Below are 26,592 nucleotides of genomic sequence, written 5' to 3' on the forward strand. Positions count from 1 at the left end.
TATAACTCCTCCTATTGCTCCATATACCCCTCCCTATAACTCCTCCTATTGATCCATATAACCCTCCCTATAACTCCTCCTATTGCTCCATATAAGCCTCCTTATAACTCCTCCTACTGCTCCATATACCCCTCCCTATAACTCCTCCTATTGCTCCATATAAGCCTCCTTATAACTCCTCCTACTGCTCCATATACCCCTCCCTATAACTCCTCCTACTGCTCCATATACCCCTCCCTATAACTCCTCCTACTGCTCCATATACCCCTCCCTATAACTCCTCCTACTACTCCATATACCCCTCCCTATAACTCCTCCTATTGCTCCATATAACCCTCCCTATAACTCCTCCTACTACTCCATATACCCCTCCCTATAACTCCTCCTATTGCTCCATATAACCCTCCCTATAACTCCTCCTATTGCTCCATATAACCCTCCCTATAACTCCTCCTATTGCTCCATATAACCCCTCCCTATAACTCCTCCTATTGCTCCATATACCCCTCCCTATAACTCCTCCTATTGCTCCATATACCCCACCCTATAACTCCTCCTATTGCTCCATATACCCCTCCCTATAACTCCTCCTATTGCTCCATATACCCCTCCCTATAACTCCTCCTATTGCTCCATATACCCCTCCCTATAACTCCTCCTACTGCTCCATATAACCCTCCCTATAACTCCTCCTATTGCTCCATATACCCCTCCCTATAACTCCTCCTACTGCTCCATATACCCCACCCTATAACTCCTCCTATTGCTCCATATACCCCTCCCTATAACTCCTCCTATTGCTCCATTTATCTACAGCTCCATGTAACCCCCTCCCTGTAGTTTCCCATATTAATACATTTAATTACTCCTTTAATTGCACTTCTGTACTTTATATAAGTCAGCTCTGTAGCTGATATTACTCTATGTAACATTATCACCCCTCCTATTGTGCTATTTAAATCTCACTTTAGTCTATTCCTCAGTAAAACCCTTCCATGTCAGCCATAAATTTAGGAGTTAATTCTTAGCACTGTCCCTTTATTGTCTGAAGTTAGAGCCATTGAATGAAGATGTCAGTCGACACGTCAGTTTAATTGGAAAAGTCGTGAATCTAACCTGCTTTATTGACCCACTGCTTCTCACAGGGAGGGGGAGAGAGAACACGGGAATAACAAGATTCGGAGAGAATATTAGGGACAAGGGTAGAAATATTTCTAGGGAGGGGCTTAGTTACAAAGAGAGAAGGAAAAGGGGATCTGTAATTGGGGGATCAAGTGGGAAATATAAATCCAAGTTTACATTGGGCAGGGGAATTGTGAGACAGAAAGGAGAGAAATTGAGTAGGAAAGAAGAGGAAAGGGGTTTGAGAAGGGAATTTGGAAAGAATCTGCTGTATTTGAATTATAAAGGGAAATATCACTGGCAGAATAGGGGAGAAAGTGATAATGGCACAGAGAGCTGGAGGGGGTTGAGGAGTAGGGAGAATGTTAGAGAAAGAATAAAGGAAAGGGAGAGGAGGAGAGAACATGCGGAATGTGAGAAGGAGAATGGGAATGGCAGAATTCCTAAAATAGAGGAATGTGGAGGAGAAAGGCACTAGGGATGAGAATGGGAAAAGGGAATATTTAAAAATGAAAAATATAAGAAATTTCAAAGAAGAATATATGTATGTGATAAAGGGAGAATTTAAAACTGTAGAAATGGCAGAAATAGAGAAGAGGAGGAAGCGAAAGAGATGATGGTGAGAAGATGAGAGAAAGTGAAGTTAATGGAAGTGACTGGGAAAGAAAGAAAGAATATAAGCAATCTATACGAGGGAGAGTTTAAGTGAATAGGAGAAGAGTTGGAGTTTGTACTGTAAGTTAATGGAGCAGATACATTTAAGTAAAGGGAGGAGAGAAGTATATACAGTAAGTGAATCCTAAGTGAGTGCAAGTGTTTGAGTGCAAGTGAATAAGAAAGACCAAAGGCAAAGTGAGAAAGATGGAGAATTAAAAGTGAAGGTAAGAAATATTGGGTAATGGGAGAAGGAAGAAGCAGAGTAAGTCAGAAGGGGACTGGGTGAGTATGAGAGAATGGGAGAAGAAGAATAGAAAGGAAGGGGGTTAATAGAAGTGCATGGGGGGAGAATATAACGAATAGGGAAAATAATGGAAATACTGTATAAATGAAGAGGTGAATATATGAGTATGGGAAAAGGTAAAATATGAGAGAAGTAAGGTGGGTGAATAAAAGCAGAAGGGAGAATGTAAGGGAATGGGAGAAGTAGACAAGGGGATTACAGGGGAGAATTCAGAGCAATGTGAGAAGCAGAGGGGGAATATTGGAAGTGAAGGGGAACAGGTTGATGAAAGTGAATAGAAGAGGGTGACTATAAAGGAGGGGAGAAGCAGAGAGTGGAAAGGGGGTCTGGGCTGGAGAATGTCAGTACGTGAGACAAATAGACAGGGAAGAGAGAATCCTAGAGCAACAGCAGGAGAGAGTCTGAGGGGAGGAGAGAGAGGGAGGGAAGGTCAGAGATAGAAAGAGACATAAGGAAAGAGAAAAAGGAGGGACAGCGTGTAGGTGGGGGTGTCAGACCCAGCTCAGGAGAGAAGCAGACAGAAGCCAAGGAAGGAGGGTGGGAGACAGAGATCGGGGGAGAACCAATGAGAGTCGGGAAAGGGGAGAAAGGTGTGCGAGGCTCATAGGGAGAAGAGGAGGGAAGCAGGTAGAACAGGCAGGGGGAGCGGATTTCGGAAGAAAGAGAATAAACAAGTGAATATATTGCTGAGGGGAGGGAGAGAAGCTGGAGAGAAAGTGTAATAGGGGGGGGCAGCAGTTAGAGTCTGGGGAGGGCACAGAAGAAATTGGGGGTTACATGGGGTGAATACCTGGGAGGAGGAGTAAAGGGAAGAAGAAGATACAGCGGAGAGAAGTGAGAGTCAGCAGAAGAAGGATAAGAGGGGTACAGCTGAGGGGGTACAGTTGAGGGGGGTACAGCTGGAAGAGACTGAAGGGGGGACAGTCGGGCAGAGGTACAGGACTGAGGTGGGGAAGGCATTAGAGGGGGGGAGAGAGGATCAGCAGTCAGTGGGTGCAGGGGGTTGGGGGAGACACATGGGTGCAGAAGGCAGGTGAGTGGAGACTGAACAACATGCAACTGACTCAATGCTGCTTCATCTTCCTGGTCCAGGGGAGCATCTACCTGGTGAGTCTCCACATCCAGCCCCAATCTCACCCCCACCCTGTACCCCAGTGCCCAGCACCATCACCCCCAGTATATCTGTGCCCCCACCTTCACTGACACCAACCTCACTGTCTTTCCCCTTATCCCAGTTCCCTCATCATCATCATCATCATCATCATCATCACTGTGCCCCATTCTCACCCCCGTGGTACCCCTATCACTAGCACTTCTCTATCCTAGTGTCCCCCTATATGTGCTCCTGTCTGGCCCCTCCATGGAACTCCGCTCCCCACCTCAGTCCCCCCCTGTATAACAGCCCCCCGAGAAGAGCTCCCGACCCTCTGCCCAAACCACATTATCTGCTTTACCTGCTCATGTTCATCTGTTCATCTTTCTATCATTCTCTCTCTTTATCTCTCTCTCTCTCTCTCTCTCTCTCTCTCTCTCTCTCTCTCTCTCTCTCTCTCTCTCTCTCTCTCTATCTCTCTCTATCTATCTGTTCATCTTTCTTTCTATCTATCTCTCTCTCCATCTCTGTATCTCTCTAGCTCTTTCTTTCTATTTATTTATCTATCTGTCCATCTCTCTGTCTCTATTTACTGTATCTCTCTCTCCATCTATCCACTGTATCTCTCTCTCTCTCTCTCTCTCTCTCTCTCTCTCCATCTATCCACTGTATCTCTCTCTCTCTCTCTCTCTCTCTCTCTCTCTCTCTCTCCATCTATCCACTGTATCTCTCTCTCTCTCTCTCTCTCTCTCTCTCTCCATCTCTCTAGCTCTTTCTTTCTATTTATTTATCTTTCTATCCATCTCTATGTCTCTATTTATCTATCTTTCTATCTATCTATCTATCTATCTATCTATCTATCTATCTATCTATCTCTCTCTCTCTCTCTCTCTCTCTCTCTCTCTCTCTCTCTCTCTCTCTCTCTCTATCTATCTATCTATCTATCTATCTATCTATCTATCTCTTTTTACCTGTAATTCATGTATATATATAAATATAATGTATCCATCTCTATTATTGGTTCTGTCTCTCGCCCTCTGTCTCCTCGTCCATCACATGAATTAACCTCATTATTTATGATGTGATTGGGTTTATCAGTTTAGTAGGAGGGACCAGTAAATAAGGTTTATGGGAGCAGACAATCTATTTGGGGGGATGAGACTGTTGCTCTCGTGTGTTGGGGAGTCAGACAAGACTGTGTCACTTCTTCTGCTTCTCTACCTGTTGCTTCTCCGACTCAGTAGAAACTGGAGAGGAATATTTGTGTGAATGGGGCAGATCATGTTGTGTTTAGCTTTTCCAATTCAAATCAAGGCTTAAGGCATAAAGATTTATGTCTGGAACACAGAACCAGAAGCAAATCCTTAATATTAAATATATATATATATAAGTGCTGCCCCCATGTCCCAGCCAAAACTCAACAAGAGGCTGAAATCTCCCAGGGTTTTCCCCTTATTACTGGGGATTTGTCTGTTACTCACTGCCTGTGTCCCACAATAGCCATTAAAGATCTTTATATATATATATATATATATATATATATACACTTATACACATTTATATACATATACACATTTATTCACATTTATATATATTTATATTTATTTATACACATTTATATATATTTATATACAGTTATATACATTTATGTACAATTATATTTATTTATATATATTTATATACAGTTATATACATTTATATATGGTTTATATTTATTTGTATATATTTATTCACATTTATATACAGTTTATATATATTATAACACAGTTTATATATATTTATATACATTTATATTTATTTATATATATTTATTCACATTTATATACAGTTATATATATTTATAATACATTTATATTTATTTATTCACATTTATATACAGTTATATATACGGTATATTTATATACAGTTATATATATTTATACACAGTTATATACATTTATACAGTTATATAGCAGCTGAGGTTACAAAAATAGACATAAATTCATCAGGTTCAAGCCCTTTGCTCAGCAGCTTCTAATTAATTCATTGTTATGGGGAGGGGATGGAGTTACTGATATGAAGATGTTGCATGTCTGAGGTGTATCACACAAATAAGGGGTTAATGTATATATATATGAATAATAAACAGCTCAGATCTCCCATGGGAGCACAGGGTCTTTATAATAATCTGTATAAAGGGTTAATTCTATTTAGCAGTAAAGCTCCCTTAGAGCGACATTTGTAATAGGTTAACGAGTCATTCATACTAATGAGCTGAGTGATGTAATGATATAATTATAGTAACACACACATATATTTCTCTTTGCCTTTTCTTTACACGATAAACGGCTATATGGTTGCTAGGGCTCACTAATCCTAGCAACGAGGGAACTGTATTGTGCAAAGCTGTGAGTGTTGGGGCAGTAATGACTGTGAGATGAGGTGTTTGTTTGTGTGTCGGGCAGTTGTGAAAGGGGAGAGCGGATGGGGGGTTATCAGGAGTCGCACACGGACTGTCAGGGTTTCAGAGGAGAGAATAAAGACTTGGGCTGTGTATTGTCAGAGACACATTAGGCTGCTGTTTAAAGGAGAACTCAAGCCTAACTAAAGAAGTAGGTAGAAATGTTGTACATGATGTTTTGTGCTTCTGTACCAGCCCAAGGCAACCACAGCCCTTTAGCAGTAAAGATCTGTGTCTCCAAAGATGCCCCAGTAGCTCCCCATCTTCTTTTCTGCTGATTCACTGATTCACATGCTCTGTGCTGCTGTCACTTACTGAGCTTAGGGAGCCACTCACAATATACAGTACACATAGAATAGAAATGTCACAATATAAGGCTGATTAGTAATTAATACACATAATTACTACATGGCAGCACAGAAACTAGTGCAATTAGCATCAGAATTGAATAATCAGCAAATATGTAGCATTTTTTAGGGTTTAGTTCTCCTTTAATCCGGAGCAACTGTCAGCAGAGGACTTAGCGCAATGCCGCTGCAAATTTGGGCTCTTTTTTATATATATATATAAATATTTCCAATGGAGAAATCCTTACGGCTAGGGCCCAGGGAGTTGTAGCTTCTGCTTGATCCCAACTAAGATATAATTAATCCTTATTGGAAGCAAAACCAGCCTATTGGGTTTATTTAATGTTTATATGATTTTCTAGTAGACTTAAAGGATGAAGATTCAAATTATGGAAAGATCCATTATCCGGAAAACCCCAGGTCCCGAGCATTCTGGATAACAGGTCCCATACCTGTACATAAGTTTGGATTCATGCCTCTGAATTGTATATCGCATGGATTTGGATGGATAGTTGGGAAGAGAGATTTACACGTCTCTGTCCCATAGGGTCATTCAAATTTATATTGACCTGAGTATGAGCTTCATGAAAAAGTGAGATTCCGAGACAGCGCCATTTTTCACAAAAAAAAAAGAGTTTTTTGAGTAATTTAGCTTTTTGTTCAGCAGATCTCAAGCTTGGCATTTCTATAGTTACAGTATCTTGTTGCTATGGTCCAGTTTACCTTAGCAACTAGGCAGTCATTTGAATAAGAGGCTGGATGATTAATAGGAGGCCTGAATAGAAACATGAGTAATAAATAGTAACAAGTACAACAGGTGATGGACTTATGGCTGTCGGGGTCAGTGACCCCCAACTGGAATACTGGAAAGAGGCAGAAGAGGGAGGTACATACAAAAAAAACAGATGAAGACCAGCTGAAACGTTGATAAGAATAGGGAATGCTATAACATACAAAAAGTTGACGTAAAGGTAAACTAACCCTTTAAATATAGGATAAAGTGTATAATTTTGGGGTGAAAGCTGAGATTTAGTGTAATATTGCCCATAGGGAAAGCCAGAAGAGGCATTGCCCAACATACCTAGAGAGATTCTGATATATAGGATGGTCCCGACTGTCAGATGGTCCCAACTGTCAGATGGTCCTGACTGTCAGATGGTCCTGATTTAATGTAATATTGCTCATAGGGAAAGCCAGAAGAGGCATTGCCCAACATTCCTAGAGAGATGCTGATATATAGGATGGTCCCAACTGTCAGATGGTCCTGACTGTTGGATGGTTCTGACTGTCGGACTCGGATAGTCCTGACTGTCGGATGGTCCTGACTGTCGGATGGTCCTGATTTTGTGTAATATTGCTCATAGGGAAAGCCAGAAGAGGCACTGCCCAACATAACTAGAGAGATGCTGATATATAGGATGGTCTCGACTGTCAGATGGTCCTGACTGTCAGATGGTTCTGGCTGCACAGTATGAACACAGACTATGGGTTCTGAATATCAATACCAGTGTCCGGTATCAGAGATTGGGTCAAGCAGTTCTCATCCCTAAAGCTGTGCCTCTGGTTTCCTATTGGCACGACTGTGTGTCAGTGTATCATGTTATCTTCATGGCATGACTGTGTGTCAGGGTATCATTTTATTTTGTATTGTTTCCATCCAGCAGCTGCTGCTCTCATTTGTGTAGGTGATTGTGTTTATTGTGCTCTGGGTCTATTAATAATATTAATAAGCACCTGCCCTAGGTATATGGGTGCCCTTTGCTCATGCGGGTGCTGTACACAGGTGTATATCATCATGTCGGAATATATTTGTATAATACGGGACCCAACTGGGGAACAGCATTACTCATGCCTATTATTGCTGGTAAATATACTGTTTATTGTGTATTAATATTTGATTATATTTGTGCATTGTGCATCTCACACTGTACCTGACACCAATTAGTTGGCAGATGTTGTCTCGTTATCCCTCCGCTATGGAATATATTTCTTTATCTTTGTCTCCCATCCTTGACTTTAACGACCTTCCGGAGACTCGCACCGTATAGAAATGAGATCGGTGGGAGGGGCCTGGGGTTAACGTCACCAAGCGTAGGCCGCAATTCTCTCCAGCAGAGTATTTGATTTCCAAACTGTGTTTAGCGCAGTTAAAGGGAAAGCGAGAATGTTTATTTAGTCCCTTCTGCTCCTGCGGGATTCAGATTTCCTTGTAGCCATCAAGAAAGCCATTTGTGGATGCGTTAATGGTGCAGGGGCCCCGGGGATTGGAACCAAGGTCTATAGCTGGTGGGGAAATTGTCTCAGTATATGTAGAATTCAATATTATTTCCCTAGCTCCTGTGAATAAACCCATATGCTTCAGGGTATCTCATAGCCCTCCTGTTGTGTTATAATTCTTAATCAAGAACCAGCATTGGGTTGGATCAAGGAGGCAAGGCTTGAGCTCACTGGTACTATGGGCATTTGTAACAAGTAACAAGAATTCTAATTGCCAGTTTTAAGCCCTGCAGGTAGGAAACGGCATTTAGGGGAAGGATAGGAACAAAGTAGAGCCCCACCGATTTTAACCAGGGGTCAGGGTCCCATTTATTAGCAGGCGACGGCAATTGGGGTGGGGGGCAGACGCTACGATTAAATTTGACCTTCCTTTGTTTTGAGTATTGAGATTTTTTCTGTGATCTGTGAGACCGAAATTTCCAGCCGAAATCAAACGCATTCGAATTTCAAATTTTTTTAAAAATATATTTTTATCATACTTTTTTCCTGAAAGTATTTGGCACAGGTGACTGTGAACAGGGGGGCTTTGTTTTTTGTTTTTTTTATATGATAGGGAGCGGCCATGATTGCTCTAACGAGCGGATGAAACAGCGCCCTCTGGTGGTCAGGTTAAGAATAGCATTTCCTATAACTGTTGGGTGAATTTGGTTGTGATGGGAGTTGGGGTGGCTTAGAGGGATTCGGTCATGATATTTATGATGTCGCTTTTATTTCTAAATTACACTGCAAATAATTCACTGTACAATATAAAATGTCATTCCTGAAGCAGCAAGTGTATTTAGTTGTAATATTGGTGTGTAGGTGCATCTCAGCTCATTTTGCCTGGTCATGTGATTTCAGAAAGAGCCAGCACTTTAGGATGGAACTGCTTTCTGGCAGGCTGTTGTTTCTCCTACTCAATGTAACTGAATGTGTCTCAGTGGGACCTGGATTTTACTATTGAGTGTTGTTCTTAGATCTACCAGGCAGCTGTTATCTTGTGTTAGGGAGCTGTTATCTGGTTACCTTCCCATTGTTCTGTTGTTAGGCTGCTGGGGGAAAGGGAGGGGGGTGATATCACTCCAACTTGCAGTAAAGCAGTAAAGAGTGACGGAAGTTTATCAGAGCACAAGTCACATGACTGGGGGCAGCTGGGAAACTGACAATATGTCTAGCCCCATGTCAGATTTCAAAATTAAATATAAAAAAATCTGTTTGCTCTTTTGAGAAATGGATTTCAGTGCAGAATTCTGCTGGAGCAGCACTATTAACTGATGTGTTTTGGAAAAAAAAATTTTTTTCCCATGACAGTATCCCTTTAAGCATCTCCGCCCCCAGCTCCAAGTATTGCCCCTTTTGGGCCCTGTTTTGCACTATGAGGCCTAATGGAAATCCACCACTGGATGGGAGCAGGGATTGGGCAGATTTGTGGCTTGACTTTGCCACCCACACTAAAAGTCCAGGATCCTGCTCCCCATAATTTAATAATAATAATAAAAGAAATAGCAGCCCAGTAGAAGCGGGTGGATCAAAGGGAACGTACTTTCCTTTTAAAGCTTTTGTCGAGGCTTCCGGACGGCTAATGTCTCGTTTTTTTGTCTGGAAGCAAACAAGGCATTTTTAGCCTTAAAAAAATCACACGGACAAAGGATAACTGAGCTGGATTAATGGGTCGGCCGGGATAAAGGATGGAGTTAGCCCCCCTGTGAGCTCATGGTGCTCATGTCATGAAATACAATGGCAGCAGAAAATGATGAATTATTGGGACAGAGCTAGAATTGATCACATAAGGGTATGTAAGGAAAGGAGACAGGGAGGGGCTGCTAAACATAAGTGCTAAATTGCACCAGTGCAGTAACCCATAGCAACCAGTCTTATTAAAAAGGTTGTTCACCTTTAAATTAACTGTTAGTATGAGGTAGAGAGGGATATTCTGAGACAATTTGCAATATATCGGTTATATTATGGGCTTGTGATATGTAATATGTCATTCACTGTGTAATATCTGTTTGCTATTCTAATGCACCATTCCATAGAAATATTTTATAATGCTCAATAGAGATAGAGATAGAGAGTCCCCACATGTTGCTACTCCATGTATTCCTTATCAGTGTGTTTACCTGAGAGCCTTCATTACTCTATTCAGTTCCCTATGGGCCCAGCTAATTTCCAGCACCTGTCACCCCCTCTTTGTCTCCATGGTTATACTTCTCCTTTAGTATTAACCCTTCCCACACTAGTAAATGATACAGTCTCTCTGTTACTGTTTCTTTAGAGATGCCAGTAATGCAGACCTTGAACCCATAATGTATTTATGTCTATGTGTATAAAACTGGAATAATGAAATAAAAGTGGCAAAGTTTGCATCAGGATTAGTAATCCATATAAATCTACTAGTTATTACATATAGTAGGGAGAGATGGTGCCTATAGTAACAGTGGATAATAGTCTCTGGGAAGGGAGTGTGACTGTGGGATAGCAGGTATAGTAGGGAGAGATGGTGTCTATAGTAACAGTGGATAATAGTCTCTGGGAAGGGAGTGTGACTGTGGGATAGCAGGTATAGTAGGGAGAGATGGTGCCTATAGTAACAGTGGGATAATAGTCTCTGGGAAGGGAGTGTGACTGTGGGATAGCAGGTATAGTAGGGAGAGATGGTGTCTATAGTAACAGTGGATAATAGTCTCTGGGAAGGGAGTGTGACTGTGGGATAGCAGGTATAGTAGGGAGAGATGGTGTCTATAGTAACAGTGGATAATAGTCTCTGGGAAGGGAGTGTGACTGTGGGATAACAGGTATAGTAGGGAGAGATGGTGTCTATAGTAACAGTGGATAATAGTCTCTGGGAAGGGAGTGTGACTGTGGGATAGCAGGTATAGTAGGGAGAGATGGTGCCTATAGTAACAGTGGATAATAGTCTCTGGGAAGGGAGTGTGACTGTGGGATAGCAGGTATAGTAGGGAGAGATGGTGTCTATAGTAACAGTGGATAATAGTCTCTGGGAAGGGAGTGTGACTGTGGGATAGCAGGTATAGTAGGGAGAGATGGTGTCTATAGTAACAGTGGATAATAGTCTCTGGGAAGGGAGTGTGACTGTGGGATAGCAGGTATAGTAGGGAGAGATGGTGCCTATAGTAACAGTGGATAATAGTCTCTGGGAAGGGAGTGTGACTGTGGGATAGCAGGTATAGTAGGGAGAGATGGTGTCTATAGTAACAGTGGATAATAGTCTCTGGGAAGGGAGTGTGACTGTGGGATAGCAGGTATAGTAGGGAGAGATGGTGTCTATAGTAACAGTGGATAATAGTCTCTGGGAAGGGAGTGTGACTGTGGGATAACAGGTATAGTAGGGAGAGATGGTGTCTATAGTAACAGTGGATAATAGTCTCTGGGAAGGGAGTGTGACTGTGGGATAGCAGGTATAGTAGGGAGAGATGGTGCCTATAGTAACAGTGGATAATAGTCTCTGGGAAGGGAGTGTGACTGTGGGATAGCAGGTATAGTAGGGAGAGATGGTGTCTATAGTAACAGTGGATAATAGTCTCTGGGAAGGGAGTGTGACTGTGGGATAGCAGGTATAGTAGGGAGAGATGGTGCCTATAGTAACAGTGGATAATAGTCTCTGGGAAGGGAGTGTGACTGTGGGATAGCAGGTATAGTAGGGAGAGATGGTGTCTATAGTAACAGTGGATAATAGTCTCTGGGAAGGGAGTGTGACTGTGGGATAGCAGGTATAGTAGGGAGAGATGGTGCCTATAGTAACAGTGGATAATAGTCTCTGGGAAGGGAGTGTGACTGTGGGATAGCAGGTATAGTAGGGAGAGATGGTGTCTATAGTAACAGTGGATAATAGTCTCTGGGAAGGGAGTGTGACTGTGGGATAGCAGGTATAGTAGGGAGAGATGTGTCTATAGTAACAGTGGGATAATAGTCTCTGGGAAGGGAGTGTGACTGTGGGATAGCAGGTATAGTAGGGAGAGATGGTGTCTATAGTAACAGTGGATAATAGTCTCTGGGAAGGGAGTGTGACTGTGGGATAGCAGGTATAGTAGGGAGAGATGGTGTCTATAGTAACAGTGGATAATAGTCTCTGGGAAGGGAGTGTGACTGTGGGATAGCAGGTATAGTAGGGAGAGATGGTGTCTATAGTAACAGTGGGATAATAGTCTCTGGGAAGGGAGTGTGACTGTGGGATAGCAGGTATAGTAGGGAGAGATGGTGCCTATAGTAACAGTGGGATAATAGTCTCTGGGAAGGGAGTGTGACTGTGGGATAGCAGGTATAGTAGGGAGAGATGGTGCCTATAGTAACAGTGGATAATAGTCTCTGGGAAGGGAGTGTGACTGTGGGATAGCAGGTATAGTAGGGAGAGATGGTGTCTATAGTAACAGTGGGATAATAGTCTCTGGGAAGGGAGTGTGACTGTGGGATAGCAGGTATAGTAGGGAGAGATGGTGTCTATAGTAACAGTGGGATAATAGTCTCTGGGAAGGGAGTGTGACTGTGGGATAGCAGGTATAGTAGGGAGAGATGGTGCCTATAGTAACAGTGGATAATAGTCTCTGGGAAGGGAGTGTGACTGTGGGATAGCAGGTATAGTAGGGAGAGATGTGCCTATAGTAACAGTGGATAATAGTCTCTGGGAAGGGAGTGTGACTGTGGGATAGCAGGTATAGTAGGGAGAGATGGTGCCTATAGTAACAGTGGATAATAGTCTCTGGGAAGGGAGTGTGACTGTGGGATAGCAGGTATAGTAGGGAGAGATGGTGTCTATAGTAACAGTGGATAATAGTCTCTGGGAAGGGAGTGTGACTGTGAGATAGCAGGTATAGTAGGGAGAGATGGTGCCTATAGTAACAGTGGATAATAGTCTCTGGGAAGGGAGTGTGACTGTGGGATAGCAGGTATAGTAGGGAGAGATGGTGTCTATAGTAACAGTGGATAATAGTCTCTGGGAAGGGAGTGTGACTGTGGGATAGCAGGTATAGTAGGGAGAGATGGTGTCTATAGTAACAGTGGATAATAGTCTCTGGGAAGGGAGTGTGACTGTGGGATAGCAGGTATAGTAGGGAGAGATGGTGCCTATAGTAACAGTGGGATAATAGTCTCTGGGAAGGGAGTGTGACTGTGGGATAGCAGGTATAGTAGGGAGAGATGGTGTCTATAGTAACAGTGGATAATAGTCTCTGGGAAGGGAGTGTGACTGTGGGATAGCAGGTATAGTAGGGAGAGATGGTGTCTATAGTAACAGTGGATAATAGTCTCTGGGAAGGGAGTGTGACTGTGGGATAACAGGTATAGTAGGGAGAGATGGTGTCTATAGTAACAGTGGATAATAGTCTCTGGGAAGGGAGTGTGACTGTGGGATAGCAGGTATAGTAGGGAGAGATGGTGCCTATAGTAACAGTGGATAATAGTCTCTGGGAAGGGAGTGTGACTGTGGGATAGCAGGTATAGTAGGGAGAGATGGTGTCTATAGTAACAGTGGATAATAGTCTCTGGGAAGGGAGTGTGACTGTGGGATAGCAGGTATAGTAGGGAGAGATGGTGTCTATAGTAACAGTGGATAATAGTCTCTGGGAAGGGAGTGTGACTGTGGGATAGCAGGTATAGTAGGGAGAGATGGTGCCTATAGTAACAGTGGATAATAGTCTCTGGGAAGGGAGTGTGACTGTGGGATAGCAGGTATAGTAGGGAGAGATGGTGTCTATAGTAACAGTGGATAATAGTCTCTGGGAAGGGAGTGTGACTGTGGGATAGCAGGTATAGTAGGGAGAGATGGTGTCTATAGTAACAGTGGATAATAGTCTCTGGGAAGGGAGTGTGACTGTGGGATAACAGGTATAGTAGGGAGAGATGGTGTCTATAGTAACAGTGGATAATAGTCTCTGGGAAGGGAGTGTGACTGTGGGATAGCAGGTATAGTAGGGAGAGATGGTGCCTATAGTAACAGTGGATAATAGTCTCTGGGAAGGGAGTGTGACTGTGGGATAGCAGGTATAGTAGGGAGAGATGGTGTCTATAGTAACAGTGGATAATAGTCTCTGGGAAGGGAGTGTGACTGTGGGATAGCAGGTATAGTAGGGAGAGATGGTGCCTATAGTAACAGTGGATAATAGTCTCTGGGAAGGGAGTGTGACTGTGGGATAGCAGGTATAGTAGGGAGAGATGGTGTCTATAGTAACAGTGGATAATAGTCTCTGGGAAGGGAGTGTGACTGTGGGATAGCAGGTATAGTAGGGAGAGATGGTGCCTATAGTAACAGTGGATAATAGTCTCTGGGAAGGGAGTGTGACTGTGGGATAGCAGGTATAGTAGGGAGAGATGGTGTCTATAGTAACAGTGGATAATAGTCTCTGGGAAGGGAGTGTGACTGTGGGATAGCAGGTATAGTAGGGAGAGATGTGTCTATAGTAACAGTGGGATAATAGTCTCTGGGAAGGGAGTGTGACTGTGGGATAGCAGGTATAGTAGGGAGAGATGGTGTCTATAGTAACAGTGGATAATAGTCTCTGGGAAGGGAGTGTGACTGTGGGATAGCAGGTATAGTAGGGAGAGATGGTGTCTATAGTAACAGTGGATAATAGTCTCTGGGAAGGGAGTGTGACTGTGGGATAGCAGGTATAGTAGGGAGAGATGGTGTCTATAGTAACAGTGGGATAATAGTCTCTGGGAAGGGAGTGTGACTGTGGGATAGCAGGTATAGTAGGGAGAGATGGTGCCTATAGTAACAGTGGGATAATAGTCTCTGGGAAGGGAGTGTGACTGTGGGATAGCAGGTATAGTAGGGAGAGATGGTGCCTATAGTAACAGTGGATAATAGTCTCTGGGAAGGGAGTGTGACTGTGGGATAGCAGGTATAGTAGGGAGAGATGGTGTCTATAGTAACAGTGGGATAATAGTCTCTGGGAAGGGAGTGTGACTGTGGGATAGCAGGTATAGTAGGGAGAGATGGTGTCTATAGTAACAGTGGGATAATAGTCTCTGGGAAGGGAGTGTGACTGTGGGATAGCAGGTATAGTAGGGAGAGATGGTGCCTATAGTAACAGTGGATAATAGTCTCTGGGAAGGGAGTGTGACTGTGGGATAGCAGGTATAGTAGGGAGAGATGTGCCTATAGTAACAGTGGATAATAGTCTCTGGGAAGGGAGTGTGACTGTGGGATAGCAGGTATAGTAGGGAGAGATGGTGCCTATAGTAACAGTGGATAATAGTCTCTGGGAAGGGAGTGTGACTGTGGGATAGCAGGTATAGTAGGGAGAGATGGTGTCTATAGTAACAGTGGATAATAGTCTCTGGGAAGGGAGTGTGACTGTGAGATAGCAGGTATAGTAGGGAGAGATGGTGCCTATAGTAACAGTGGATAATAGTCTCTGGGAAGGGAGTGTGACTGTGGGATAGCAGGTATAGTAGGGAGAGATGGTGTCTATAGTAACAGTGGATAATAGTCTCTGGGAAGGGAGTGTGACTGTGGGATAGCAGGTATAGTAGGGAGAGATGGTGTCTATAGTAACAGTGGATAATAGTCTCTGGGAAGGGAGTGTGACTGTGGGATAGCAGGTATAGTAGGGAGAGATGGTGTCTATAGTAACAGTGGATAATAGTCTCTGGGAAGGGAGTGTGACTGTGGGATAGCAGGTATAGTAGGGAGAGATGGTGCCTATAGTAACAGTGGATAATAGTCTCTGGGAAGGGAGAGTGACTGTGGGATAACAGGTATAGTAGGGAGAGATGGTGCCTATAGTAACAGTGGATAATAGTCTCTGGGAAGGGAGTGTGACTGTGGGATAGCAGGTATAGTAGGGAGAGATGGTGCCTATAGTAACAGTGGATAATAGTCTCTGGGAAGGGAGTGTGACTGTGGGATAGCAGGTATAGTAGGGAGAGATGTGTCTATAGTAACAGTGGGATAATAGTCTCTGGGAAGGGAGTGTGACTGTGGGATAGCAGGTATAGTAGGGAGAGATGGTGCCTATAGTAACAGTGGGATAATAGTCTCTGGGAAGGGAGTGTGACTGTGGGATAGCAGGTATAGTAGGGAGAGATGGTGCCTATAGTAACAGTGGATAATAGTCTCTGGGAAGGGAGTGTGACTGTGGGATAGCAGGTATAGTAGGGAGAGATGTGTCTATAGTAACAGTGGATAATAGTCTCTGGGAAGGGAGTGTGACTGTGGGATAGCAGGTATAGTAGGGAGAGATGGTCCCTATAGTAACAGTGGATAATAGTCTCTGGGAAGGGAGTGTGACTGTGGGATAGCAGGTATAGTAGGGAGAGATGGTCCCTATAGTAACAGTGGATAATAGTCTCTGGGAAGGGAGTGTGACTGTGGGATAGCAGGTATAGTAGGGAGAGATGGTGTCTATAGTAGCACTGTGGTTAATAGTCCATTGTGAATGTACAATATCCAGAATGCAGGTACTTGTAGTTCAAAAAATGCTGGAAGGCTGCAGATTGGACGCCCCTGATGTATAATTAAATACACTGGTAACAGAAACAATAGAATAAAATAATGGGCCCTCAGAAAGGCAAACTTGCCTGTGGCCTCACTAAGGATAACTGCAGCCAGATTCTCTACGAGGTTCATATCCGTAATGTAATAGATAAAGCATTGTGTACTCGTATGTGCTTTGTATAATAATTATGGATATTCATGCATTTGTTTACTCACAGTGGGCTGATGTTTATCCATCTGCGCTTCCTCCAAATGACTTAATTGTGTGAGCATTGTGCAGGCGTTGTTGCTACACTGCCTATTTCTTGTGTATTCAGGTTGGGTATCGGTGTAAAAAAACATCAGTGTGAACTTTGTATTCATGTTGTGTATCAGGACTGAGTGATATTGATTGTTATCGTTTTGTATCACTGCCCATTAACTGTGTTATTGCTGGGGGTCATGGCTGGGAATTGTGCACTTGTGTTGAGTGTTTGTGGGTCTGCGGGTCCATTATGTAATAAACATTAGTGTTAAACAATTTTTGAATCTTTGACCTGGGGCAGTGAAGGGCAGATGCCAGAATGCATTGCAGCTTTCATTAAACTTGTCATTCTGGTTGGTACTCAGTACCACTAATGATCACTCACAGCTCGTGCTTTCAGGTGAGAAGCTAATAAATGAGGAGAATAAGAGAGAAAGTGTTAGAAATCAAGGTTATCTAATATAGCAGAGCAATAATGATGATTTCAGGTTCTCGTTACTCTACAAATAAACTCCAATCTATCCAATAATGACAGTTTACAACATATCTGTCCTGCAGGTAATATGTGGCCAAGAAGATTCCTCCAGCGATCCTGATGATGAAGACCAGCCAGAGTCTAAACCCCACCCAAGAACAAGAATACCCAGGAGAAAACCTCCTTCTTCTTCTTCTTCCCGATCTCGCTTCTCAAGCAATCAAAATTCCACCATTCTCCAACTTCTGTCGAACTCCCCCGAGTTCTGGGATGTTCTAAGCAGTCTTTCAGAGTTGGGTCAAAATCAAGAACCCCCGGTACCCTCCAGGAGTAGACGCCAATCGGTTCTGAGGTCGACCGGAAGAGCGAAAAAAATCTTTGGTTGGGGGGACTTCTACTCTAATATCAAGACCGTGAAACTCAACCTTCTTATTACTGGAAAAGTGGTTGACCATGGAAATGGGTCTTTTAGTGTCTATTTCCGACACAACTCAACCGGGCAGGGGAATGTGTCTGTCAGCCTTGTTCCGCCCTCCAAAATTCTTGACTTTGACCTGGAGCAGCAGATGTACGTAGAAGCGAAGGAATCCAAGATCTTCAACTGCAGGGTTGAGTTTGAAAAGGTGGATAAGGCCATTAAAACAGGTCTTTGCCCCCATGACCCGTCAAAAACTTGTCAGCAGCAGCAAACTCACAGTCGGGTCTCCTGGACCTGCTCTCAACCTTTCAAGATTGTTTGTGTTTATGTCTCTTTTTACACCACTGATTACAGGCTGGTGCAGAAGGTCTGTCCTGACTACAACTACCATAACAGCTCTCCGTACTCACCTTCTGGCTGAAGAAAAGACAAAGATGTTGGACGGTGATACCAGCACGAATGCCAAAGTGGAACCAACTTTGGAACTTTTTGATGGACTTCCTGTGCCTTTGGTCTGGTCTGTTGTGGTGTCTTTGTACTTGTGGAGAATGTGGACACAGAGTAGAGCAGTAATTCTGAGGGACCTTACACCAGAAACCTACATGGTGATTACTGAACGGTACACACAGCAAGCTCATGTACAGACACCTCAAGACACGATGAGAGTATTTGGTGGGACCTTGCAGTCACTTTCAATTTTCGGGCTGTTTTTTTCGGAATGTTTCTCTGTTACAAGACCAACCCCCCACAAACAACAAATAAATGAAGGTCAATGACAAAAGCAGAAAGATTACATTATTTTTTACCTTTTCAAAACATTGACCCAACAATGGTTACATTTATGCTCAGTATAAAGAATTACTCAAGCCGTTGGGTCAATCTGGGACACGTTTCCAAAAGGTGTGATGTTCTGTACCCCCCTTTAAGAAAAATGGAATTCTCTGTGGCTCCTGTATATTGTTGTATCTAATATGTACCCTTTAGAGTAGCTCCACCTATGTTTTATTCCCACTCCCAATACCTACTAACTAGTCCTGGGACAAACATGTACCCTCATTAACTCCACAACTGAACCCCTAAACCCCCCTCCAGTCTTCTGCTTGGTATAAGATGGGCACCTCTGCTTCCACCCATTACCATAGGCCATTGACTGGGATTGACCTGTTTTTTTATTAAATTATTAAAATATCTCTATATCTATATTTATGGATAGGATTTCCTATAAGAATGAAGTTACTTTAGTACAAACCATATGTAAGGTTTGGGTGTTTGTCATATAATTTCTACGGTTCCGTGCTAGATGGACATGATGTGTGTACACTTGCTGCAACCAATAAACAACTCATCTGCCGTGTGCAAGTTCTTGTCCCACCAGGGTTTATGTGAAATGCGTTGGGTCTGGTTATATATATCTAGGTGGCTTGGGGTCTTCAGTAACATAGTTGCTGTACTTGTAGTATACCAATAAAATCTGATTGCTGATTCCTATGGGTTCCTGTGCCTGGGCAATAGGCCTGGTATTGAGTAAATGATCCCAACTGGAATGGGTGTTAAGATTCATGGATGAAACTGGGTGTTACAGTAACATGGAGAACCTCTTCCCACTACAATATCCAGTTCCAATTGACTGCTCCATTGCAGGTAGGACAGTGAAAGCAAGTGCTTGATATTGCTAGGTCTTACTTGACTTGGGCAACCTTTGTCCACTGTAACATCTGATATTTATAATGGGATCTTGGAAAAGTTCTACAGAAAAGACAATGTGGAATTTGTCCACATAAATACGTTTGGAAATATCCTTGGTTTTGTTTGCATAAGTGGAAAAAGGCGTATGTTTGCTATATGGGATATGTATCTATAGTTGTAGTAGGAAGTGGTCTTCAGACAAGTTCATCACAGTCAGCCTTTGCACAGGTTTAATCTTACAGATTTTCCATATACAACACACAATTCTACTAAGTTACAAAGGCCCTTCCTCAAGGGAAGGCCTTAGTTCACCCAAACTTCACAAGCCATTTCGGGTATCACTGTCATGGGGTCCCTGACTGCAGTAACCCCTGTACTCCCCTGATGGTGGCCCTGTTCTCCCACTTCTGTCTCATGTGTGGTCTATCTGCCTGGTTCTCATCATCTCCCAGCCATGTCCTTCCCATTGGTTGCCAACCCCCCCTCAGATCTTTCCTTGGTACTCACCTTCCCAGGCCAGTCATCAACTGGGAAGTGGGTAGTATTCTAGAAGACATCTAGCCCTAACTTATCAGCCCCTTTCAGAGTTCTGTAAACAAATTTGAACTAGCTCTGTGTTCCTACCATTATACTAATCACCCTACTCTCCTTGTAGGAAACCACACTACTGCCCTTGTACCCAATGCTCCTCACTCTCATGCATATTGGTCAATGGATGGACTTCAGAAGGTAGACAGACAGTAAGAAGTAATCACCAATAAATAGCATGGATGCACTCTGCTGGGTGTCAGTCTATGTCCAGGCAGGAGCACTGTCTATCTTGAGGTAGACTAGATCTTAAGAGACATATACACTTATATTTGTCACTCTCTGACATCAGTAACAAATATGTGAAGATATTTTCTCTGTGTTTTCATTGGTGTCACCAGTACTGGCCTCATTCTCAATCAGATTTATTTGTATAGTTGAAGGTCGTCCATGTTCATCTAACAATTGTCTACCAGTACCTGCTATAGAAGCAGAATTTGCTAAGGAAAAAGAAACACTTGTATCAGGCAGCTTCTTTCTCTGGAACCCACTGGAATCCCCATTCCTTCTCCTTTTCAGCTTCTCTTTCTCCCCCCCCATCTCTCTGTCTCGCTTGCTCTGTGCAACTAAATATAAAGAGAGACAGAGAGAGAGAGAGTGAGAGAGAACAGTGTGTGTGATCCCAGTAGCTGTGCGTATTAATCACTAATTACCAGTCCACACGTCCCCTGCTCAGCATCTTTCTGTACTGATCCCAACAGCAGCTGTTCTGCCACAACACACCATCCATCTTCCTCTCCCTCCTAATCACCCTCCCTCGACTCCAGCCCTTACACCTACACCCCCCTCTGTCCACCAGCCATCATTCCTTTCCTCCAGCCCTTCCTCCTTCCCATCCCTTCTGATTCCCAGCCTTGTGTATCTGCCAGTGTTAGACAATGCTCATTGTTATATTCAGATGTCCCGTCAAGGTCTTGCTCTTTTTTATCCAATCGCTGTTTGGCCTTATTCAGTTATAGCCCCTTTCCTTCTTAGTTTATCAATTCATCTTCACTCGTTCTGCTCTGTCTTTCCCTCCCGTGTACATCCCCAGCTAAAAGTTCATCCTTACTTATCTTCAGCCCAGATGGACACCACGAGACACAAAACTCTTTACCTTCCAATCTACCCTTCATGTATGGAGACACAACACTCTTCACTTACAAATCTTCACCATTGTCCTCAGGACACACAACTCTCCACTTTCCAATCTTCATTATTTGTATCAACCCACACATCTTCACGGCTTCCACATCGCACAAACGCCAATGCTCGGCACACCTTTCTTCTCCTGCCCTAGCTGATGCATTTCATTTGTGGTCATAATCACATGCTACATTTCTCCATGAGCTTGAAAATGTCTGTTCTTCCTAGATTTTTAAAAACGGGTTGCTACACTGCCTGCAGTCAAGAGCTAAATTTGTGGTGGGTTATTTAGCTTTCCCACACTGTGCTTACCCAGAAGAGAAGCTCTTCATTTTTATATTGGGTCCACGGGCCAAAGAAGTCATCTGTGCGTCAACACTGCCTCCAACAGAAATCTTACCTGCCAATGGAAGGACAATCCAGACCTACCAGAAAGTGGTAGATGTTTCTAGTGGAACTAAGTATTGTCGGTACTTAGCTGGATCAGGCCATGGCCTAAATTGTGCTGCTTTTTAAATGTTGGGAGGTATGAGGCAGGTTGAAAAAATAAACTTCTCCTTTTGTTCAGGAGGCCACACCTACTACTTTTTCTGCAAAATAACTTTGAGCCCCAATGTGGCTTCCCATCTACAATTATTTCATGTAACTGTATACCATTAATTTTGGAGCTGGCCTCTCATGAGGACTTAGGTCAATAACAATTTTTTTTCCCAATCACAAAATAGGATAGAAACATATTCAGCAAAACACGTACCTTTGGGGGGTTTTCATCATCACAGTCCTGCCCATCTGACCAATGAGATCACTCCATTCTATAGTAGTAGAGAACTACCAAGCAGTGAATTTTTGCAATGGGCAAATACATATCTAAGAGAGTCCCAAAGTTGCTGAGCCTCAGTCTACCACCCATTGCCTCCAAACCCTAGTTCTGCTGTTGAAAAACATATACCTTGGGGTTTTCAGAAACAGACTGTTTCCTAGGCAATGCTGTATATACAGTAGGCCTGCCTACCTGCTATATATATATATGGTTTAAGATATATTCTTACAATTTGTAAACAAGCCTCCCCCAACAGCCAATGTAAGTGAACTGTAACTGTACAGATATTAGCAGTACAATGTCCTGGTGCCTGTGGTGGGCCACACAATTAAAATCCAAGGTGATTAAATGAAGCCGAAATGTCATTAGGAGTAAACAAGTTCGCGGAATGTGCAGCACAGTCTACTAGGTGTCCCAGGAAAGATCGAAGGGAATCTAATTAAAGGCGAGTAATTACTGCAGGACAGAAGATTACGCAGCTGTATCGGGTCAGAGTCGCTCAGTACCGTACAGTAGTTACATCACTGAGATCGTTCATCAGCAGCCATAGTTTCCTTAAAGAAAGTATCCTCGTGGCAATGTAACATAAAGAGCAACAATGCCTTTTTAAAGAGTTTTTTTTATTTCTTAAGAGGTCAACAAATTAATTATTTTCCTTATTTTGGGATATACATAGGCCTATCTACAATTTTATAGTTGTGTGATTCTAGCCCGGTCTCAAAGAAGGGTTAAAGGTCCTTTGGTCCCGGCAGCCTGATGATTTATTTACACAATAAAACACCAGAAGATCCATCATTGGGAAGGGTCACCAAGCAAGCAGATCTTAACTCAATTTGGACACCCACAGCTGAGCCCAAATGGGCAGATTAGAAGAAGGATCTATGGATATCTGGATATTGGTCAAGGAAGCCATTGGTTGTACTTTGACCAATGAGTTACCACCTGGAGGGGAGTCAGCAGCTCATATTGGGGTGTGTAGATTTAGAAATAGTAACTCAATGCAAGTATCTTCTTGTCTTCTTAAGCATGGATAATAATTCATTTTAAAGTCTCAGAATCCATTAATATTTAATATTAATTCATTTTGCAAAAGGGAAAAAGCACATAACATTCCTTTTCTGACCATTCTGCCCAATGGCTTGGCTCTGCTGAAGTACTTTTCAGGCAGGAATGACCAGTGCCTTCTAATTGTGGCCTCTCAATGGGTTCTGAGTCTCATTAAACCACAACAATGGACCTACCGAGACCAAATCTCTGTACAACTGGGAACATCCCCAAACCTTGACCAACTTCTGGCAAATCTGTCCCCTTTATAGGTCTACAATTCAAGATGGTTCTTTGAAAACAGGGACATTTGGAAGGAATGAGACATGTAGCAACCAGTCAGCAGTTACTGATGTGAATGATGGAGGCAGTTTCGGATTGGGGTAAGTGGGCCAGCTGGGAATCTGAAAACTGCCACCTCCACTCAGGTCCCCTGCTGTTCGTTCCCTCCCCAACTTCGCGTGTACTTCTGCACCACCCCTCCTTCCACCCCATAGACCTTGGGCTCCCAACAGTCCAGGTGTGAAGGGGCCCACCAGGACTGGGGCCCACTAGGATTGTCCTTTGTGTCCCGCTAGACCAGTCCGACCCTGGATGGAGAATCTCTATAAAGCACCGTGGAATATGTTGGCACTATAAATGACAGATCATAGTAGTAACCTTGCAGAAGGTCTAGTGAAAGCAAACATCTAATTAGTTGGTAAGGGTTGCTGGTCTGGAGAGAATGGGTCATATTAGAAATGAAACTCCCTAGGGAACCGTTGAGAAAGCAATATCGCAGTTCCCATTCAGAAGAGCGAAGAATGCTCAGTGCCTTCACATGTTACTGTCTGTTTAATGAAATGGAAAATCATTTGTCCTTATAAACAGACTATGGATTCTCTTTAATGGTGCATCCGTATTTATGAACTAAGGGGCATGGATTCTCTGTCCCGTTCTTACCCTCCCCATTGGATTTCATTGTTTTGGTGAGCAATGCATTAGCAGTTTGTGGCCCCAACAGGAACCCAATGGCTGTTCCAAGCAAGGCCTGAAGTTCCATGGATTCTCTATCCTAGCCTTACCCTGCCCATTGGATTGGATTGGTGAGCACAGATTAGCAGTTTGTGGCCCCAACAGGAACCCAATGGCTGTTCCAAGCAAGGCCTGAAGTTCCATGGATTCTCTGTCCCGGCCTTACCCTGCCTATTGGATTGAATAGCAATGCATTAGCAGTTTGTGGCCCCAACAGGAACCCAATGGCTGGTCCAATCAAGGCCACAAGCTCTATGGATTCTCTGTCCCGGCCTTACCCTGCCTATTGGATTGGATAGCAACGCATTAGCAGTTTGTGGCCCCAACAGGAACCCAATGGCTGGTCCAATCAAGGCCAAAAGTTCCGTGGAGAACTAGGGAACCCTAGTAGGCTTTCCAATGGGAAGAAGAAACAAAGTTCCTGCTTCTTAAGTGCAAATATACACCTAAAATTCTATACACCTTAAATTCTAATTCCAAAACGGGAAGCTGCAGTCTGTTCCCCCTAATCAGATTTTTATTACAAGAGTTATAGCCTTACCTTGATACTGAGCTGGGGAGCTAAAACCCTCCGGCAATGTAGAGAGCGACACAATTTATGTCCGGCTTAAGAACAGCCGCCATCGTCGCTGTGAATACTTAAAAGCCGGTTCTGAATCAGACTTTATATTCAGGGCGAGTTATCACCAAAGTGACTATTCAAATCACAAAAACTTGAGATAGGTCGGTGATATATCTCGGCAGCATGTTGGGAACGATATAAAAATCACTCATTCAGCAGAAGGGAATGATTTCGCTTTATTGTCATTCCATTAAGGACACAAGATTCCTTATCACCTCCCATAGCCCTGCTATTGTGTTATAAGAGCATGGGAGGTTTTGGAGCACAACAATGGCACTCTCCAAAATAAAAAGTTACACTGGAAATGCCTTGCAAATATTCTTCCATTCTCTCATGGCAATTTGTCTGAGATTCACAGGATTTCATGTAAATGATACAGGGCAGTATGGCAGCTCCCATGCAGGTGAAAGAAAATAAACAGAGAATGATAAAGGGGAAAATAACCTCTCCCCCAATTCTGAGCAGATTAGAGCCCCAGGATCCAGTTCCACCCAGATGGATATCCATTAGTGGATTACAAACCTAATGTGTTTGCCCCACGGGGGTTAATACATTGTGTTGCTGTATTACTTTGTTCTTCTAAAATTCTTCATTGTATTCACTCTTTTCTTGTTCAGCATTAAATATTCTAGTAGAATGGAAAGAGATGCATCCACTCTTGTTATAAATACAGCAAGTGCTTTACAGAAGAGAAACAGATAATTTAGTACAATGGGGGATGCCTTCATCCATTGCTCAACTTGTATAATATGCTCTCACTGTATAATGTGCTTGGGATGCCATTACTCTTTGCTCTTACGGTATAATATGCTTGGGGTGCCATTACTTTGTGCTCACTGTACACTGCGCTTAGGTGCCATTATTCTTTGCTCTCACTGTATAATGTGCTAGGGATGACATTACTCATTGTGCTCACTGTATACTATGCCTGGGATGCCATTACTTTTTGCTCTCACTGAATACTGTGCTTGGGATGCCATTTTCTTTGCTCTCACTGTATACTGTGCTTGGGGTGCCATTACTCTTTGCTGTCATTGTTTACTATGCTTGGGATGCCATTATTCTTTGCTCTCAATGTATACTATGCCTGTGATGCCATTATTCTTTGCTCTCACTGAATGCTATGCTTAGGATGCCATTTTCTTTGCTCTCACTGTATAATGTGCTTGAGATGACATTACTCTTTACTCTCACTGTATACTGTGCCTGTGATGCCATTATTCTTTTCTCTCACTGAATGCTGTGCTTAGGATGCCATTTCTCTTTGCTCTCACTGTATACTGTGCTTGGGATGCAGTGGTCCTGACTGGGGGTCTAAAGTAACCCATAATTCCCCATCAGGCAGCCATTACGGGGTATCTGGGCACGGTTATTGAAAGCAGTGCTGTGTTTTTTAGCTCCCAACATAGGGACTTAATGGGTGTTTATGAAAGCCTTCCAATGCATGTTTTACAAAAGCGAGGACTCCATCAGCAACCCCCCAATATCCCCTGTATTTCTTATAGTTCCCGTCTCTGGCTCTCCCTGCACCTCCCGACTGGAGCAGACGAGGCTGTGGAAGTGCTGAGCTGGCAGCCAACGTTGAGTGTAAGGAGAAGCACAGACAGCTTGTTCCACGACGCTCTCATCCAGAACAGATGGCGCTCACACGCCAACAGCATCAATGTACGAGGCGTGGGGACATTGTTATGACAAACTGCTGAAGTCCGGGTCTCTAATTCCTTACTATTTCCTGTGCTCGGCATCACAACTCCCAGCAAAACAGTCAATAGAAATGATTTGAGCCCCCCTGCTTCGCTGCTCGACAAGCGGCTCCCAGAACTCTTCGTCCGTCACCGTATTATTCGGCTACGGGTCCTCGTAAACATCTGACTGGGGAGGC

At 43.3% G+C, this 26,592-nt stretch overlaps 1 protein-coding gene across 1 annotated transcript; it reads left to right on the forward strand.

Moving 5' to 3' along the window:
- The first annotated feature begins 3,051 nt into the window (after positions 1-3,051).
- nxph3.S (neurexophilin 3 S homeolog) lies at positions 3,052-19,170 on the forward strand. Its single transcript, NM_001094870.1, is given in 2 exon segments — positions 3,052-3,190; positions 17,477-19,170. Coding segments are annotated over 2 exon segments (810 nt in total). The 5' UTR covers positions 3,052-3,136; the 3' UTR covers positions 18,233-19,170.
- The last annotated feature ends 7,422 nt before the right edge of the window (positions 19,171-26,592 follow it).

This window comes from Xenopus laevis, chromosome 9_10S, assembly GCF_017654675.1.
Source record: "Xenopus laevis strain J_2021 chromosome 9_10S, Xenopus_laevis_v10.1, whole genome shotgun sequence".
Taxonomy (NCBI): Eukaryota; Metazoa; Chordata; class Amphibia; order Anura; family Pipidae; genus Xenopus; species Xenopus laevis.